Raw genomic sequence first — 21,307 nt, forward strand, 5'->3', positions numbered from 1 at the left:
ATAATCTGCGACATTTTTTGAATAAAGTATCTATACCTACTCGAATACTCCTATATATACCTAGTTATACAGTTTATATATCTCTATTAAATTGAATTAAAATGTTTAAAAAATTTTATTTAATAAACAATGTATTCAGATCTGAGGGTTAAAACTACTTAAAAGTTACTTTTTGAATACAATGTCTTTTAAATATTTCATAAAGTTGGATTTTAAATTAATCAAAAAGTATAAATGCATATGTGTCATGAATTCAAGTGCAGTACCTATAGGTCCTACTACCTACTATGCTATGTATTTTATGACTATAAATTCTCAATTGGTAATATATTTTATCACGATACTTAATAATTGTATAATTATGAAGTAGGTATCTATATTTGACTTTGTCGATTTATAAGATATCTGTGAAGTGTTTTCAGAAGGACATTAGAGTACATTACCAAGGTTTTACACCCAAATAGTTTATACCTACGGTTATATTGGTGTTTTTGAATTTTAAGTTTCCTACTTATTGAGTTGCTTTAATTCATTTTACATTTGGGTTAGAATATTCGGCATTAGATCTTGAACATTAGGTTTCAAATGAGTTATATTAACATAGTTGAACACTTGTACATTTGTATCTACAGTTAACAAATAACAATATTAATCATTGAACTCATACATAACCTTAAAAGTGTAAGTAATTGGTTGACAACTATCGTTATTAGCTACCGGAATCAACCACTTTAAACTTTAATATAAACTCCAGTTGTCGTAGTAACCTTGTTGGATCTGCCAACCAGACTATACCGTGTTATTAATATTAGTTTTTTGTTCTATACTTATAAATTATTCTTAACACTAGAGTTAATAGGTATTAAGGCTTAAGAAGATTACAAAATTCGAAAAAAGCTAGGATTAAGAAAAACCATGGAGAAACGAGAAAAAAGTATTTTATTGATAGGTCAAACCTACGTCAAAATTAAAACTTAGGTTTATCGTTATCTTCTTTAATGAGATACATCAATACAAATAGGTAGATATAGGTAATAATATTAATATATTTATATATTATATACTTATAGTTTGGTATACCTACATACTATATAGGTACCTATGTATATGATTGAATAAATAAGAATCATTCTGAATTAAGATTAACATTAAAAAATATTTATTTGTTAGAGACTAGAACGTAACCATAAATGTTATCATTTAAACGATATTCGTATTAAAAACAATTTAGTTCAATGGTAAATGGATAATGTCACCAGTTGGGAGGTATGTGTCGTTAATGTTACAGTGATCCATTATCTTATCATTTTCACAAGAATCCGCAGTAAAAGTTAAAATCTCGTACACGACTAATGATATTCCAGATGCAGCTACTATTGTGCCAAACAGGGCCAAGCAATACGCAGGAATCTAAAGTAAATAAAAATATTGTAATACATTATAATTTTATTATTGAATTTGGTTATAAATTACAAAAAATATTCAACATTTAAATTATATTTTAAATATGATAGCAGCGTACTAAAAATAATAATTCTAACATTTTAGACTCTTCAAATATACCTACCTACTTTGGGTATAATTAAAATTATATGTTGTTTAAATATGACCGAGTACCTACCTTAAACTTCAAAGATTATTTCTGAATATTTATCATGTGTAATGTATGGATATATATCACATTTCGTATAAAATAAAGTAGAATTTTTTTTTAAACTATATGTAAGTAGTTAAAGTTAATTGTTGAAATTGTATTTAAACTAATCAAATATATTTTTTTAATTACATAAATTTAAATATACCATTAATGTTTATTTTTACAAAAGTTATAACTTATAACTCAATCGAAGTATAAGAAAATATAACACATGAAATGTATTATAACATATTTTTGTCTTTTGTATGTACGGGATCTCGTATACTTGCAATACTTTAATTAACATTGCAATGTTCCATAAAGAATCTAATAATGTTCGCTTAATAATGTTCAAATATAATAATTTACATCTATTATAGTGTTAGATAGGATATTACCTTTTCTTTCCATGAATCGTTGGAGATTTTGATATAAATTGCTGCCGGTAAAACAAACGCCAGTGGAATTGCGGCCACAACTCCCTAATAAAAATAATTATTTATACAGTTAGAATTATTATACACTTTGAAAATGGTTTTCTGTGTTGTTGCTCAATCAGTATATGTTCATGGAATTTGTGTCTGAGGAGGTACTTTCAAAAAGTATTTGAGATTTCTATGAACTACAATTAATTCTTCACTCAGGATAGTCTTTAAGGAACCCTCTCGTTAAAATACTGACATGGTGACCACCCTACTATAAAGTATAAATTACATATTCAATTTAAAAAAAATTCCATGCTAAAGATATATTAATACATTTATATCTTTGTAACTTTGATACCGTCAGTTTTAAGTTTTAAAACATGGCTATACTATTTATACTATTCACCAAAAATGCAACAATATGTTTAGAGTATAAACAAAGTATAACATAGAGTGGTGAACATTGGTGTAAATTATTATTTATGTTGACTATATAATATTTGAATAAACAATTCATTACATGTATAAAATATACATTAATGTTAAAATGTACTTTTAAATGGTTGAGTATATCTCTCTAATATATAAAAAAATATTTACATATTCCACATAATTTTAAATTGTAGGTATTAAATTTCAAGATGCAAAAGGGGTGAAGCATTCAGGCCCGGGTCGCGTGGTCTGGTGGGAGGTGGATTGGCATGCAAAGTGAGAAGGAGGCAGAGCCCACTAGTTTTTAATAAAATAATCACTTTTCAAGAAGTTGTCTGTAAAATTTATATAAGCTACGCTAAATATAGTATTTAACACTTACGTTTATTTCTAAGGCTATTCCAAGACATTTCGTGGATATGGAAACAAAGTAGGTTGCCGCAAGAATAGAAACCGTAATGATCGCGTGTCTTTTTTTTGACATCGGAACAGGATCGGTACCACCCCTAAGTGTCTGATCGACAACAGCTTTAGTAACCATACATTCCAATGGGAATGTGAGCAACGTTGTCAATGAAAACAACAGCCTTGATATATTGATTAAATCATCGTTCCAACAATAGTTTTCCAACAAATCACCTATACGTTTATTAGTGTAAACACAAATTACAGTTAGGTATACAGTATTATCCATTTTTAACAAGGATACCTTGAGTGAGATCACCAAATGTAGCAAATCCAACTAGTCCAAATGCGACCATTAGCAAGAACGATATTGTGACCGCGACGTGTGTTACACAGTTCCAAATAGTTTGACTAGCTCCTTCGATTGAATCGTACAATAAAAACACATTGTGATGACACATAAAACCTAAATAGTAAAAGAAAAAACCATAATATTCTACGAGTATGGTGTATAGTATAAGAAACATATAATAATGCAGGCGATCGCTCCCCCGTAAGTCGTGAGATGTTCTGTTTTTGCTAATATACATTTTATAAATGTTGTTAATTGTTAAAAGCGATATTCAAGACTAAAAATGTTTCACCCCCCTCCCCCTACGGAATTGACCTGAAGAAGTCACTGAACTAATACACTATAAAATCTCAAATAACAAATGAAGGATTACATAGAAACAATTTTTGTAACTTAATTTTTATCATTTGAATATATATATTTTGTATGATTGATTAATTTTGTTATTTAATCTAAATACTTTTTTTATTTTCTATACCTAGTGTAGTTATATAAAGTGGCGTAATTTGGTTATGTTTGTGTGGAGGATCGAAACTCTTACTCTACCATCCCCCCTCCCCCCACCACCAATCAAAAAAAAAATTTAGTTTATATCATAAAAACAATGACCATTAGCATTTTGTAGGGGGTTACGGTTGATTGAGGAACACGTGTGTGTAAGGGCAAGGATTCGTCACTAAAAACCCGGGTGGTCACTGGTCACCCATCCGGGAGCTAGTGACATCGGAGGATGCTTGACCACAGCACACATTAGTGACTGCAGCCAACCATCGCATCACACTAGGCCCCAAATCCCAATTTATTTTTACGTTTATATGCTATAATATTATGCATATTGTTCAATCATATAATATTACATAGTTTTATTATTTAAATACACTCATTTCGTGTTTATTACTGTCACAATGGAATCAGTACAAATATTATTGAGATATAAAATACTGATATCCCTTTTATAGGTAGTTATACATATATTATAATTATTGGTTATGTATTATTAATATGTATTGTTTTAAAAATCTCTTGTCGGATAGTGTAATGTAAGTCAATATTTACAATAATGTATGAATGAGAGCAAATATTACCGAATGACATTATTCCAATAGCTTGAATCGCACCAGGCCGAGCAAAATCCCATGTGTTTATGTTACCAACTTCGGTTACTGTGGACCTGTGGAAATTAAAAAAGTGGGACGGAGGAATTATTTTAAAATGTAATAATCGTATACGATGTTAGGTAAGCATATATATTATATACTGATATATAATTAAGGCTTACATAACGTCGTGTAAAGATTCGTATCTGATGACTATGGTCACAAAGATAACTAAAACCATGATGAACGAAACAATAGACGCTTTGGCTAGTCTTGCTACATTCCTTAGCATGCACAAAGGGGTCGTGATAAAAATTGTTGCCATTGCTATGACAAAGTACCGTTGAGCAAATATAGAGTCGTGTGGCAGCGAAAACAACCGAATCAAGACCTTTGTTGCAGTGTCTCCAACGATTATGTTATAGCTTATCATCGCTGTAAAAAGATACATTTTAATGCAATTTTAATCGTACGTAGGTTCTTACATATTAATTTAGATGTAACGTTTAGAATATAACAACGCATATATAAACATATTAATATATTATTGCATATTATTATAAGTTATAACATTATAACTACCGATGTACATTGGATATTATAGTCAATGTTATTATCTTATGTTATATTAATTAGTAACAAACATTTTAATAAATTCATTTAATATTATATTACCTAATACTAATTTTATTAGGTACCTAGGTACTTATTGCAGATATATATTTGGTTATGCATATTATTTATTCATTATTCATTATATAATACATTGTAATTTTATCAATTACATAACATTTATGATAAAAAAAAAACAAAAGTTAAACAAAATGTAAATAAAATATAATTTGGGTAGTAACAAATTTATTAATAATAAAGTGCAATAGGTATATTTTAAAACTTTTAGTTGGTATTAAATATTATTATATTATGTAGGACGTAAGTGTATGAATTACAAAAAATTATTATTTAATTTATATATAATTTAGATAGAAATATTGAATGGACTATGGAGTATACACGGAATAAATATTAATTAGTATACCTACTTGGCTACATATTGGTATTTATTATTTCATACTTTCTAGTTGGTTGATATAATATAATTAGTAATAATTAAAATATGTATCATCATTAATAAAACTTTAAATTGTCTAACTAATAAATAAAATCGTTTTAATTTAAAGAGCTGCTATCGATTTTTCAAATCAGCAACAATTACTATTGGCAAGGCTATATTACAAACCTATCTATATACCTAATTTTAATAATCGTTGTAATAAACTAAGTATTAAGAATCAGTATAATATACATTGAAGTACCTATCTACTAGTCTATAATTATACTAGTATTACACTAGGTACTATACTACTATACTAGGTAGTGATATTGATTAAATTAGTGTAATTAGTGTCCCTATACTCCCACAACATCAAGCTTGTTTACTGGAGTATCAACTTGTAATGTGTAATATAAAGTATAATAGACGTTCTAAACTTCTAAATGTGATGTTGAAATAATTATAAAACAAAAGTAAGCCCACTGGCGATGAACTTAATGCATGTGTGTAGAAGGCAAAAGTAGCTTATTCCATCATAATATTATAATAAACTATAAAGTCTTAGTGAACATTTTTTATGCGTTTTTCTTTATATATTACTATAAACATTACTAAATTATAAGACAAAAATTCATTAGACCTGATAAACTGTTGTTCATTTTTAAAACGTTTTATGTGTTTTTTGCATAGAACAATTTCATATAGCATTTGTACAAACATTAAGTTACAACACCCATACAAGCTTTTAGAATCATTCAAATACGATATTTACACAGGTTTAATCAAAGTTGTTAAACATTGACAGATCCAAGCAATACAGTGAAATAATAATATTATGGGTCTTAAATTATTAATTATTGGCTACCTATTATACCTATTATTGTTTCTATCGATTTAAAACTACGTTGATGGCTAGTATAGTAATATCCAAATATCCAATCTTTTATGCTAATATATATTATATGCCTATATATTATGTATAGTTAAATTAAATATACTAGCAATTCAAAATGAAAAGTTTAAATAATTCTAATTTGTTAAAATATAAGCTTTATTTTCACTACTATATACACTATTGTACTACCGTAAAAAATATAAAAAGAATATAAAAAATGAAATTAAACAGAAATACATAAATATATAAAAAAATAATATTAGAATATTATATGAATACAATTTTCATTTTTTTCCCCAAAATGTATAGGTAGTATAACATTCGTCATTGAATATTAAAAAATTTAAATTACGTATGTGTGAGGTACGGTGAAAGAAAACGCACACGACATGTGAGTCATGGTAGTGTAATTGAAAAAAAAAGGAGTCGTTCTGCTGTAGGCACAGAACACGTATAGGTTTCGAGTGTACTTCGTCGTTGAGTAGGTCACAATAATGGATGAGTTAAATTTGAATTAAATTATAAACCATCGTTACCAAAAACAAAAACGATTCTGAGAGGAGGCTGTCTGTCGACCATACTTCTAATAATGTCTTATAATATTTTATTTATATTACTATATAAGTAGATCGGGAATATAGTAATTAGAATTCTTTTTTCCAAAAATAAAGCATTCCTATATTATTACTATTTACTATTGATATAAACTTATAAATCAATACCAACGTACAGTAGACCAGTGTAAAAATATTTATGGTATAAATAGCATACAATTAGTCTTAATATTTGGAAAATTTTGTTATCTTTAGATAATATAAATATTGATTTTATTGAATATACGAAATAGCGAAATATTTCAAGTCCCTACGGTTTATTTTTGTTGAATTACAATATAATAACTATTTGTTATTAGCAAAATCGAAAATATCCATTTTAGTCAAATTAAAAAATGTTTGTAACAAAACATTATATTTCAATATTTTCAAAAAATTTTCACAAATAGGTACTTATGAGGAACCTTGTAATATATTTTCAAACATTTGAGTCTGAGAAAAATAGTTATCATCATAAATCCAATAAAGCTAAAAAGTCAAACATTGTATATATCATAAATAGCGGAAAAAATCCAAAAAAATCTTATAAAATAGTATACATATAACGTACCAAAATAAATCGATGTTTTACGAAATGCAAATTTAATTAATCTATTTATTTATTTTATAATTTTTATGCCCAACGTGCCTTTTGTAATTTAAATATTACAATATGTAATAAAAAAGAAGAATATTATGATGTATAATTTATAGTTGTACTCTGAAAAATATATTTTATATTTTTTTCTATAGTTAAATTACCTACCTAAGTAGTAATAATAATCCTATTGAAGATTCAATCTTTAAGTCGTTACAGCTGTATTGAAACTACCAACATGCTAAACTTTTGTTAAGACTTAAAGTTTTAAGAATGTTGAGGATATTATTTATATATTTTATTTTTATTGCTTGATACTTACCTATGAAAGGATAAATAAATTGTAGAAAGGATAAAACTACGAAACCATATCTGCCAAAGGCAGATTTCATTAATGATTGATATGAAAAGGAACCGCTTATGTGTGCACTCCTTAACATGAGTACCAACGAGTAATCAGTGACAATCGCTACCAATGCCAATAATATAACTCCCATTCCGACACCAGACAAATTAAACGCATATGGAATACCTGAAACAAAACAAATTTAATTTTGTATCATGCGTAATTATAATTCAAAGTAATTACGTTCTTCTTATCGCCAGGACACGTGGTGTGATTTACATGTCATATTCTATAACTTTATAAGTACCTATGTTTATTGGTTTTGTCAATATTTTTTTCATTTAATCAGTAACTGTGGGTTTATATAATTAAAACTAAGTCAGCGCGCGAATAAATCCACTTATATTATGTTATTATGTGTGTAACTACCTCAACTTTACAATTTAATACATATTAATTTGACAATAATTAAAACTGTAATTAATTATATTCTATTATTATTATAAAATATTGTAATTACGTATATATAATTGTAACTAACTAGTTTTATCACTTTCATACCATACTATTTTTCAAACAGAATATATTTAAGGTTCTTAGTGGAACGAAAAAGCAAGGAAGTTATTACTTAAATTGGTTTTACAATAATGGTGAGTTTTATTAGTCTTAGGATAGTATATACCTTACGATATAAGTGGTTTAAAAGTCCCTTGTTGAATATTATTTTCTCGATTTGAATTTTTACATTTATTGTATTTATCAAAGTGCATAGAACCGTAGACATTTAAAAATAAATACGGACATCTTTGTGGTCTGAAGTAATTCTTATATATATCTACTCGTTGAATTTAGCTTTCTTTGTAGTAGAATAGAAGTTTATTATTTATTTTATTTGAAACTCGACAGTTAAAGCAGTTTAATAATGACTTTTAGCATCACTCGGTGTAATATAATTTCTGGATATCAAGGAAGTAGTATTATAATAAATAATCAATAATTTAAATAATATATATTATTATATTAGCTATAATACACCTATATAGTTTTAACTTTATAAGCTAATAATTAATAACATAACTAACTAAATACATCAAATTATAACTTAATATATGATGCATGTCAAAAATATAAAATAAGTATGTGAAGTAGATTTTTAATAACATAGTATAAACATTTTAGATTTTATAGTTAATACCCAATATACTAACCAATGACTAAAAGAAATGCAAAAAAAAAAGTTCAATATTTCAAACATTTTGAAATATGTTTAAAACTTCATACAATTTTTAAATTCTGAGAGGAGCGATGTAATTGACTTTACGATGATGTAAGTTTTTTTTGTGTCTGTGTACATGATAAGTAGTCGAAAAAATACTTCGATTTTCAACTTCAGTATATTTCTGGCGGGAAATTGAATCTAGTTAGTGCATTGGGGCGATTTTGGTTTTGTTTAAACTTCTGAAGTATATTATTATATACAATAATAATATAATTCAACTTATCGGCTACAGTGTTCATAATGGTAATATAAATATAATATAAAATATCCTTGGCTAATAAACTATCTCCGCTCAGAATCGTTTTTCGTATACAATGATATTAGTTAGGTATACGTATACCTATCGTATATTATAATTTAATTCAAATTTAATATTATCCATTACAGCGACCCACTTGTAACCTACTGTACAGCAAAGTGACATCCACTTACCCGCTTTTTAGAATTAAATTTGTAAATGTTATAGAAAAAATACCTAATTCAAATTATAATATAATATAGATTCAAATTTTGAAGAATGTAATAGATGAGAAAAATGGTCTAATTGGTTTGAAATTGAATAACTACTCTTTAAACGAAGTAATCTATTTAACGTAAGAATTTCATTATTTCAGAAAAGAACTTGAAAATATATTTTTATCACATAATTTTAAACCGCCACAAAACAACATTTTTTACTATTTATTATTTCTTTGAAAGACAACATACCTACATTTTTAATTTCATATCTCGATAGAGAATATTATTCGGAGTATTTTGATCTATAAAATTAATTTTTAGACAAGTAGTTTATTACTTATTACTTATTAGTTATGAATATTGAAAGTTTAGATGAGAGGAATAGTGGGCCAACATTTTGCGGGGTACCACTGTGCCACTCCATTCATCTAAACTTTAAGTACTTAAACCTCACAAACTACTCATCCAAAATTCGACCTTTATACATCGAAGTACTCCAAATATATTTTGCTTTGTGATGAAGAATGCATGTTGCCATTAAACATTTAAAAATAAATGAAAAATGATAACGACACAAAATAGAAAAAATATATGTTTTAGAAAAATATTGTTGTTAAACCACTTAGCATTTATATTATATATTATAACCTGGTATAGTGGTATACCACGACATATAATATAATTGAGTACAATAGAATTTCTAGAATTATATTGATACCTAACCGAATTTAAACAACATAACTTTTTAATTGTAAAATGTCATATTATAATATAGTACCTGGCTTTTAAAATTTTCTAACATTAATATATTAATTTTATACAAGAACAAAATACCTATTTGCAGTATGTACAATTTGATTGGTTTTACAATAATGCATGTTTTTATTTTTACGTTTTTTGATTTTAGTTATTAATGGTATTTAATGTATAAGTTAGTGAAGTCATGCCGTAAATCTTCATAAACTGTTGGTATTTAGATGTCATACAGATTTGAAATGTTGACTGATTTGTTTAAATCTTTATAAGCATTACAAGCTCGATTAATTACATCATGTCTGTATACTATAGAGACTTAAATCCATTAAATGCTAAAAAAGTTATGAGTACCTATTTATGTGATAACATTTAAATTTTTTTAGTTCAGTTTATAGGTAAAATAGTAATGAATTTGTCTATATCGGCATATGATTAATAAAATTGATAAATGTTCCACAGCCACACGTAACGCGCGTAAGATAAGGATTTCACGCAAGGATGTAAAACGGACAATTTTCAACAACTTACTTTTCAAGATTATATTTAATAATCAAATCTTATTAAATTAGTGAATTATATAGTGATGTAATTGAGATTTTTGAGAACTCTAATGGATGTATACACTAGTCACTAAGTATAGGTATATTTATATATATGAACTATGAAAACGGAAATTAATTCAATACAGCATGTCAGCATCCTAAAATTGCTTTCATGAATATTAAATTAAAAAGTACTAGTACTTTTAATGATATATTTAAGTTCATTGTTTATAATTTTATTGCTAAAAATAAACTAAATTTTCGACTTGTAAAGTTAGAAAAACAAAAATTGTATAGTAAAAATAACTGATAAGTACTATTTTTGTATCTATTACTTAAATTTAATGAATAGTAAATACTAATTAGTTGCCATTATCATAGAATTTTTTTTATAACCTAAAATTTTAAACAGAAATATCCATAGATTGTATTTACTGTATTTAGTTCATGCCTATTTAAATAGCTGTTATAAATAAGTATTTAATATTTTAACTAGATATGTAACTTACCAATAACACCACTACCAATAATTGAGTTGATGTAATTGAAACTCGCAAACTTTGGACAGTTTTTGAGGTTGTCGCCTCCATCCATCACCTATAACAAATCCAACAAAAGGTTGGTATGTGAAATATTAGTTAATAAATACAGTACATACCTACCTGTCGAGGTAAAGGTTTAAGAAAATACGTAGGTATTGTAAGTTCATATTATTATTTATAGTTATTACTACCTACCACGCAATTTCTATGTCTTCAATAATTTAAACTTATACATTATATTTTAATACGTTAAACTAATATTTGGATATTTATGTGATTTGTATAAGCTGTGAGTTAAAATTTACTTTTAAAAATTACTTTAGACTTGCAACGAGCGAGTATTGTAGAATGAGTATTATGATATACACTATGCAATTTCAAATTTATTTTACATTCTTATTTTTTTGTAATTATGTATTATTAAAGTTGAACAAGAATACAAAACATATGCATTAAAAAATAGTTCCCGTAAATTAAATTTTCAATGACAACCCAAATTGTTATACCTATAATTCAGTTAAAAATAATTGCTTACATTTTAAATTGCATCAACTCATAAATAATAATTATAATCTATTTCATGTTTAATAAAATAACATATTATTATAAGCAACTGCAGTAGCATAGTAGTTGTCCTATAAAGCTATAAATACAAATATCTGAGCTAGTTATCATTTACTTTATTGATAATCATTACTCCAAAGTCCATACTTTCTCAAATCATAATTTAATATTAAATATAATTACTATTTCATAATTGTAATATTTTATTTTTTTTTGTATATAAAATATTATTTTATTTTATTAATTTTGTAATTTATATATATCGCATATTGTATTAATAACAATTAGGTACCTAATCAGTAGAGTACAAATGAATATTTTGTCTTTGTGTCACAGACTGTTACAGGCATTTAATTAATGTACCTATGTAATTAATTTTTCTGTCTGTGTCATTAAAATATTTAAACTTTAATATTATATTATTTACAAAATATGTAGGTTCAAACACATTATTTTTAAAAATCCGTTTTTAATCTATGTGAAAACTAAATTTATATATTATTTAAGTTCTAATGAATCCTAAAAAAAAATTCAGAGATTGGATTTTCTATTTACATTATATTTGAATTATATTTTTGCAACGTGTCACTTCAAAAATGATTACATGTTTAAAATGTATATCTAATTTATTTGTAGAATAGTCAATATAGTTTTCAATTATTAAGCTATTCTATAATTTGTTTAACAATAATACTTTAAATACAACGACTTAATAAAACATTTAATTGAATATAAATATACTTAAATAAGAAAAATTATCCAACTCCTTAACATGTTCTACATTAATTTTAGAATAAGATAACATTTATCGAATTATTGTGATTCAGACTTTTAAATAGCCACATACAATATTGAATATAATAAACGATAACAATTATTTTGTTCGAAGACAAAATTATATGTTCCGAAAAAAAAGATAAAACACATTGATTAATAGAGTAGCAGGTCTTTACCAATATTGTCACAAAAAACTTAATGTAAATATTCATCAAATAAACGATTGTCTATAATTATTTAAATACCTAGTATAACATTTCACTTATTATCTTTTTAATATCATCAACCGGAAATCCAAGCTAAGTGCTACTAATAGGTGATTACTTATTCACGTAACCCCATAATGTTTTGTTATCCCCATCTCCCATATTATACGTCTTATTGTGCTTAAATATATAGATTGAATATTTCTTGTAAAAATAAAAATTATTATTTTGTATATTATTAATATTATATGGAACAAAGTTCGAACATCTCATACATAGAGCGTACATTTGAATATCGTACTCATGAATATAAAACTATATAGAACTATATAGAAGTAAATAAATCAATACCACAGAATGAAGTCAATGGTTTTGTAAATACTTCAAATAGGCAAGTATACATTTAATGATGTTTACATAAACCAGCATGGTTCAGAAGATTTAAAATTAAAATGGATCAATTTCTAAAAACGATTTCAATAAACCTTTTTTTTTTTATTTTCGAACAACGCATTTATTTGAATTGTAATTATACTTTATAGCACAATATCGCATTATTAATTGTTTTGTATGCCCAATAGTCAATACTGTATAGTGTATAATTATAAATGTTATCTATATAGAAGATTATATATGTATAAGTAACGAATAAAAGCAATCAAATACTCCAAAACTACCAGTATTTAATTCAATATCTAATATCTAAATCATGTAAGATTTTGTAAAATTACTTTGAAAGGTATATTATTGTTTAACTATTTTATATTCAATAATTGAAATTATGCATGTGCTTACGAAATTCGTATTACAATAAATAAAATATCTACCTAATATCTCTAAGAATCTTATGAAGATCTGTATTATTTAATATTTTATGAAATAACAATTATTATTATTAAAAAGTGCTTAGTCTGAATACCTGTATATAGATCTAAATTATCTAAAAAATAATATTCTTAGTATCGGTGGTTTTTAGAATTAGGTAATAATAATTTATTCAATTGCATTTGTTTTAACTAAAATTAAAAAATTCACAATCATTTAATTTTTTATAACTACAATTATTTGTCATGTATAGAATACCGAATTCAGTAAATACCAAGCATGTTCACTTCCGTTTACATTTAATAATGCATCTATATAAGCTCTGATTTTTGGAATCTTTAAATATCCCTATATATAGGCCATGTACAGACCATATTTTCAAATACTCGATAGTTTTTATTCCATTTAAAGAATATTCTATGTGGACAAAAACTAAGTTTCTTCAAATAAGATTCACTCTATTTTGCTGCACATTTTCAATTAGAAGATTTTTTTTTTTGTATTTGTTGACGCGTTTTAATCGAAATTTATAGGACTAATTTCTAAATTATTATTTTGTATAGTATAAGATATAATTTTCAATTCCTAAAAACCTCTAAAATATTTTGTTTTAAATTACCAACCCATTATTATGGGATATTAATATATTATACACATTATTTCATAAATCAGATACTTTTTTGATGAATTTCAAATTATATAGGTACTAGTAATATACGTCAACATTTTCAAAAAAAATAGCCTGCTTAATAATTTATTGTATAAAAGAGTGGTACGAATCTAAAAAAAAAAATTGTATCACGACAGACGACAGTACACTTCTTTCATAGGCAAAATTTTGGTTAAATTTATGAGGGTGATAGATTTATGTCGAGTTAAGTGGTCAGACAACCCCTCATTTCGTACAACTTTTGTTTTACACTTTCACATTAATTTTAATATAAACAATTATCTATAACATAATACACTTTTATCCATATTATTATTCTGATAGGTACCTATGCATAGGTAACACATGTATTATTATTATGAAAATGATAAGGTCTTAGAAATAAATGCTTCCAAATACCTAAGGCAGAATATCTTTTTTATAGTCAATAAAGATTCGATGATGCTATCAACAATTTGGGGGTGTTAATATGAATTTTGGGGATGTTAAGCACCCCCAAGCACCCCCCAATTGCGCATATGACTTCTTTAAGGTATTAACATCCAAGTATTTGAAAATATGGTGTTTAAGCAGTAGTTAAGCATACTTACAAATTCCAAAAATTTAGAACTTGAATATTCTTGGAGTTGGATAACCACCCTGTATGACCGTCCTTACTGAACATTTGATGCAAAAAGTAAAAGGAGATTTTATTTTCGAATGTATACATGTATAGTAAAAATGCTATTTTCATATATATACCTACAATTCATAATAAAAAATATTTAATTTTACTGTAATTGCTGTTTAATATTATATTATAAAGGCATATAGGACATTACTACATGAGTTTAAATTTATGTACGATATTATATATTATTATTCTAAAACTGTGGTTATACAAATATAGCAATGTTCTACTAACTTTTAGAAAACATATTAATAAGTTATAAGTTATTTCTTATATGACTATATGTGAGGAAATAATTTTTTGCGGTGGTAAACATTAAATTTATATAGACTATGGTATTACCTATAGATTTTATATGAAAATAACAAAATACATTACGTCAATATATATCAGTAATAAAATAAATTATAGTATTAAGTATTAACTATATTGACTATTAAGTAAACATGAATAAATTGATATTTCAATATTTTTTTCCTAAATCGACCCGATATTACATTTAAGTTTAAACTTATTTCTCCTTATATTTTTTGAACGTTTGTAAAATATGAAAGTTAAATTTACATAATAGTGTACTATGTCTGATACTATGACATATTTGTATAAAATATAATATTATATATTATGTACAAATACATAAAAAATAACTTTAAAATGTCATTATGAGGAATTTTGGAAGTTACATTATATTTGTGTAATTTATATATTTAAAATCCAGCTAATACTTTATTATTAGATTTTAAGATATTTACGATACCTACACATAGACCTAATAAAATAAATTTAAATCTAAGTACCTTTATTCTAGAATTTTCAAATTACCAAGTGAATATATACCAAGAAAAATCTAAAATACTATAGTCAATTTAATTGATGAACTCACAATACTTTTTTTTTGTTTAATTCAATTTTAATAGTTTGAAAAAAATAATACATTATAGGCAACACAAAAATGAAATAATAGATGATTGTACATAAATTAATCAGTATTTAAAATTATATGCGTATACAGTTGGTATTTAGTCTTTTGGTATATATACCTAGCCAATAGCCATATAGGTACCTACATTTGTAAAAACTAAAAGCTATACGTTAAAATTTGTAATTGATTAAATTTAACCTATTAATATGTTACTGATTTTAAAACGGCACTATGATTAATATTATCATATTGATAGTATTATCACTCAAGTATTCTAGTCTCTAAATGGTAGTTATAAAAAACAGCATGAGCAATAAAAACTTATTATTCGTTTAGACTTCTTTTTAATAATACATTATGTAATCATAAACAACAAACAGCAAAACTAATAGTATCACTAATGTATTAATACCTAGTACCATATCTAAAAAATGGAAGTAAAATGTTGATTTTTTTAAAAATATCCCCAGACGCAATAATTTACGTACCTATAAATAAAAAATACTTAGAGTGGAATTAACGCATAGGTATACAAAATATACCCGGGCCCCAATATAACCAAAAATATAAAAAATGGATGCAATTTATAATAACCCATTTTAAAGTATTGAAAAAATTAAATAAGTAGACGACATAAATACATATAATACCGTATGTCGTCACTCGCCAACACCTGCAAGAAGCAGTAAAACGTCAAAAACAAACAAAGTTTTTATAAATGAAAATAAATTGAAGATTATTTAAACTTAAAAATGATACTAAGCCAATATTTACGCCACATGCAACAGTTATAGAGTATATCAGTTTGATATATTTTTCTGCTGTTCCCAGCAACTATATTTTCTGTGGGCCCTTATTCGTTCGGATAATTAACTAAGTTGTAGAACAATTTTGTTTTAGGCCTTAATCAAGCAATTAGTTATTTCTGTAATACTTTAATAGGCCAGATGGGTTTTTAAAATAACGAGTTCTGTAGAGTTTTTTTTATTCTCTATACCTATTGTTCTTTGCGTTACAATTAGTATTGGAAAATAATTTATCAATTATTCAGTGGACAGCCGCAGGTAATTATAATGAGTCAATCACGTGGTGGTACGAATTACGTTGCATGCCCGCAGCATGTCGAAAGTTTAAAACAAATTTGAATTAGTTTTAAAATTTTTTAATTCAATATAATACGGTGCAGTATTAAAAGTGATGATTGATTAAGTGAAAGAATAATAATAATATAATATACGATTTGATATATTATACAACTTAAGCGTTAACATGTTATTATAATTTATTATTTATTATTATACGTGTATAATACATAATATTATATAATTTATCATAACCTGTTGTTGACGCCGCCGCTGCTGGAGTATGTAGCTCGTCTCGTCCATGCCGTCCTTTGATGGCGCCACCAGGTACTCCTGGCTGGAGTTGGTCGAGCACATTGTGCCAGCTGTTGCCCACAGTCTTGGAAAACTTCATATATGTGGCGCGCGACGACCGCCGACGGGAACGCGCGAATTTGTATTGTGTGCGGATTGCGGCGGCGGCGGTGCTGTAAGTTCGCGCTCGTTGTTTCGCGTCGAGATGAGAATGGCGTGGTGTATATAGGTACAAAGCGTGTGTATCGTAATATGACGTACCCATATACTATAATATTGTGTATATTATTGTGTTTTATAGACGGCGATGGTTGTTGCAGTAGCGACGAGAGCTACTCGTTGCGGGTCGGCGGAAACTGTGTGAGGCGTGTTTTCCGCGGTTTGGCGCTGCAGATAATACTATAATATATTATTATGTGCACGGAGATAGGTAGCGAAGCTCCTCCCCACCACACCGACTATGCACCGACACACACCGCTTCCGCCAGATTTCCCATCCGCGAGTACACGCGCAACAATAATATTATAAACGATAACACTTATTGCATGTGTATCATATATATGGATATATTTACGTAAATAGGTAATGATCTCAATTTATAACGTACAATAACAGTTGTACACGCGTATGTGATTTGTATTGTTACGATATTTTTTTCTCGACCGACCGCACTGCACGTTTTGCATGTATGTAAAGTTCACTGCAAACGCCGTAAATGTATGATACGGTTTAAGTCTTTAAGAGGATGTCAGTGCAATATTTTTTTTATCTTTCAGACCCACGCGAAACATAGATAAAACGCTTTCACCTAAAATCGTATTTTTTTAATGATTTTTGAGTAATCTTAGAGTAAAATAAACTATTAAAAAAATTATAGAGGATAATATTTTTGAGGGTATGACATATCGATTTTATATTTTATTGTTATTTGACTTTCAAAATAAACAAAAAAATGTTATAAATTGAAATGATGGTTAAATTGTTTTAAGACAATATTTATACAAATAAATAGGTATGTCATTCCCTCAAAAATAATATTCTCTATCGTTATTCGTTTTTGTAATGGATGATTTTACTCAAAGATTACTTAAAAACATAAAAAAAATAATCCTGCGTAAATGTGTTTTGTCTGTGTTGCGCGTGGGCTTGAGAGAGAAAACAAATAGTGCGCTGACATTCTCTTAATTTTATAATAATAATATGCATTCCACGTGCTTGGAAAAATCACAATATGCAGAATTTTAATGGCCCAGTGCTATAGATTTTCTTATAGCTATATTTGAGCTTCATATACCTATTATGTGCAATTTTTTTTCTAACTAAGAATTTTATAATCTGCAAATTACTTTTTACAATAAACAAAATGTATTATGTCCAAGGTTTATATAAAATTAATTAACATAAAATGAATTAGCTAAATTGTATGTAAAATCATAGAAAGATTTTACGAATATGCGTATCATTAGAGACATTATAGCCTATAGGTAGTACGGGGCTTTGGTTATTTGACAAAAACATGTGTTTGGATTTGGATTGGAATTTTTGAATTTTATTTTTGGTGGTAGATTTGGCTGCTTTCTATACCTGAATACCATAAGTCCATATTAGTTCGAGGAGCAGTACCTGTATTATATATGCATAGGCGAAACTAGACCTCTAAAATATTGGGTACTATTAATATTTCATATCTTAAAAACATAAAATTAATGGTATTTCACTATAATAATGATATAGTTAAACCTAAAAAAACAAGGGGTGCTAAATTAGAACTTGGGGTTGCTAGAGACCCTTTTGCATCCCCCTAGTTACGCCAATGTATGTATGTATGTATGAGATGTTTATTTTTGAGATGAGCGTGTTAAGATGTGAGAAGAAGACATCATATTGGTGAGAACGCGTTTGTTTAATGTAAGGTGTTAACTGTTTAAAGTATATGGATATGTGTTGCCCTGCAGATAAGTCGAAGACCAAAGTGTTTTTGATTATGTATGTCATATTTTACGGCACTGGTAAAAACTTATTTTAATTTTTTTTTTAAAATTCAACTTTGTTAATTTGTTTTTGTTCTAATTTATTATGTTATAGTATTTCTAATTAATTGTTTCATTGTCTGTTATATTTGTTCTGCAATTATTTCTTAGTTTTCTATAGGTATCTTATATTTTATCTTATTTTTCATATACACCATTGAATACAAAAATATTTGGACGTGCACTGTAGAACATGCCATTGAACTTTATTAATTATTATACATTTATACCCATCATATAATTGGTATATATATAATAGCTGTACTAGATACAATAAGTCCTTAAAACACCTGGGATCTAAAAGCATGTAGACGAAAATTATTACTGTTGGACTTAATTCGTTGGACCAAACATCTGTCAACCATAGTGGGTAATGGGTTTCTATATAAAATATATATTTATCTACCTATGGTTTAAGTTGTCAGTAAAGAAATATTTCAACTAAATTGACAGATTCTTGATGTTCCAAACAAGAAAAGGGAAAATTGTATTCCTAAACTGTGGGTACTTATATAGTTATATATCTATTCGGTTAAAAAAAAAAAGTTGTTTTCTTAGTATTCATTAGTTTATATTCAAAACGATACTTTTTTTTTCCTATTTTACTTATGTTGATTATCAAAAATAAATCGTAATATTGATTAAAAAGCTTTATGTATGACTTAACCACTAAACCTCTAAAAGTAATTTCTCATATGAATATTAATAATATTAAACTTAAAATGTCTATAAAAAAAAAACTATGTTAACTTTTTTAGATTATTTGCTTATGATAAATCTTAAAAAAACATTTTCAATACAATTCTTATCTATAAATTTTAAAAACTGTATACATTATTAACACTTTCAAATTATTTTGATGAATTTTAATCGAAATTTGAACTTTAAATGCTTACAAAAGAACCCGTGCTTACTTATATTTAACATCTGGTATTATTGTCGTAGCGGTTTATCTCACATTACTGTACGTCATAAGTAATCTACAAAATGTTTTTATATTTAATTAAAATATCGAAAAAATACTTAATTAATGTAGAAATAATATATTATTATTTAGTAAAACATACCATTTGATAATACACAAACGTATTAATCGCTTAATGTTATTTAATTATTTAATTCAAAAACAAGAAAAAAAAAAAGAAAATATTCAAATTATCATTTTTCACCATCGTTTTGCTAAATATGAGTATAAATTTAATAAGTCAATTTTCTTTTAAATATGTATAATAGTATTTTCCTCTGGCTGAATAATAAATTAAGATGACATTTTTGGGCAACAGTCAATATAATTAACAATTTTGATTAGGATAAAGTTTAATCGTCGAAACGTTTGGGAATTTTCCTTATTTACCTCTTCAAAGTACCATCTAGATTCACTTTCTCACCAGAAAAGATACTGAAGTTGACTACTCATCGTGTAGGTACATAAACACAAAAAAATTTAAAAAACAGACATCATTGTAAAACCAATATATTCATTACTCCGCTCAGAATCCAAAAGGTTCAATATGACAAAATAAACATTAAAAATAAGGAATTACGTTTCGATAACCATTTGGGCCATTAGTATCTACTATCTAATATCAATTATCGTGTAGTATATTTATATATGGAATTGGAAAACGGGAAAAGTTGACTTTTGTTACTCATAATAAGTCATAAATTATTATAAATCTGTTTTTAAAATATTCTTATTGATTTGCTAGATCAATTGGTATACCACGGTACGTCGAATCGAAAATGCGTCTTAATGTTTAACGTGCGTTGGATTAAAACGGAAACCGCTTCCCTTAGTATATTTGGGCAGTTCCATTTTCCTCCAAAAACGAGATACCGTTTTCCTTCACTGTCC

At 26.4% G+C, this 21,307-nt stretch overlaps 1 protein-coding gene across 1 annotated transcript; it reads right to left on the bottom strand.

Annotated features, from left to right (window-relative positions):
* Window positions 1-1,026: 1,026 nt before the first annotated feature.
* LOC132945217 (putative sodium-coupled neutral amino acid transporter 11) lies at window positions 1,027-17,825 on the bottom strand. The gene is made up of 9 exons (XM_061014893.1): window positions 17,383-17,825; window positions 11,379-11,466; window positions 7,810-8,019; window positions 4,530-4,782; window positions 4,336-4,421; window positions 3,203-3,364; window positions 2,876-3,132; window positions 2,035-2,118; window positions 1,027-1,410 (listed from the first exon to the last, which is right to left on the bottom strand). Exons 1-9 carry the CDS (start codon window positions 17,482-17,484, stop codon window positions 1,228-1,230), a joined length of 1,425 nt encoding a protein of 474 aa, XP_060870876.1. The 5' UTR covers window positions 17,485-17,825; the 3' UTR covers window positions 1,027-1,227.
* Between the last annotated feature and the right edge of the window lie 3,482 nt (window positions 17,826-21,307).

Source organism: Metopolophium dirhodum, chromosome 5 (genome assembly GCF_019925205.1).
Source record: "Metopolophium dirhodum isolate CAU chromosome 5, ASM1992520v1, whole genome shotgun sequence".
Classification (NCBI taxonomy): Eukaryota; Metazoa; Arthropoda; class Insecta; order Hemiptera; family Aphididae; genus Metopolophium; species Metopolophium dirhodum.

Excerpts from the sequence above, each read along its gene's own strand:
- LOC132945217 (XM_061014893.1), bottom strand. The coding sequence starts at position 17,484 with ATGTGCTCGACCAACTCCAGCCAGGAGTACCTGGTGGCGCCATCAAAG. Across the intron at positions 4,422-4,529 it reads GAATCTTTACACGACGTTAT|GTCCACAGTAACCGAAGTTG; the intron begins GTAAGCCTTAAT and ends TAATTTCCACAG. Across the intron at positions 1,411-2,034 it reads ACGATTCATGGAAAGAAAAG|ATTCCTGCGTATTGCTTGGC; the intron begins GTAATATCCTAT and ends TATTTACTTTAG.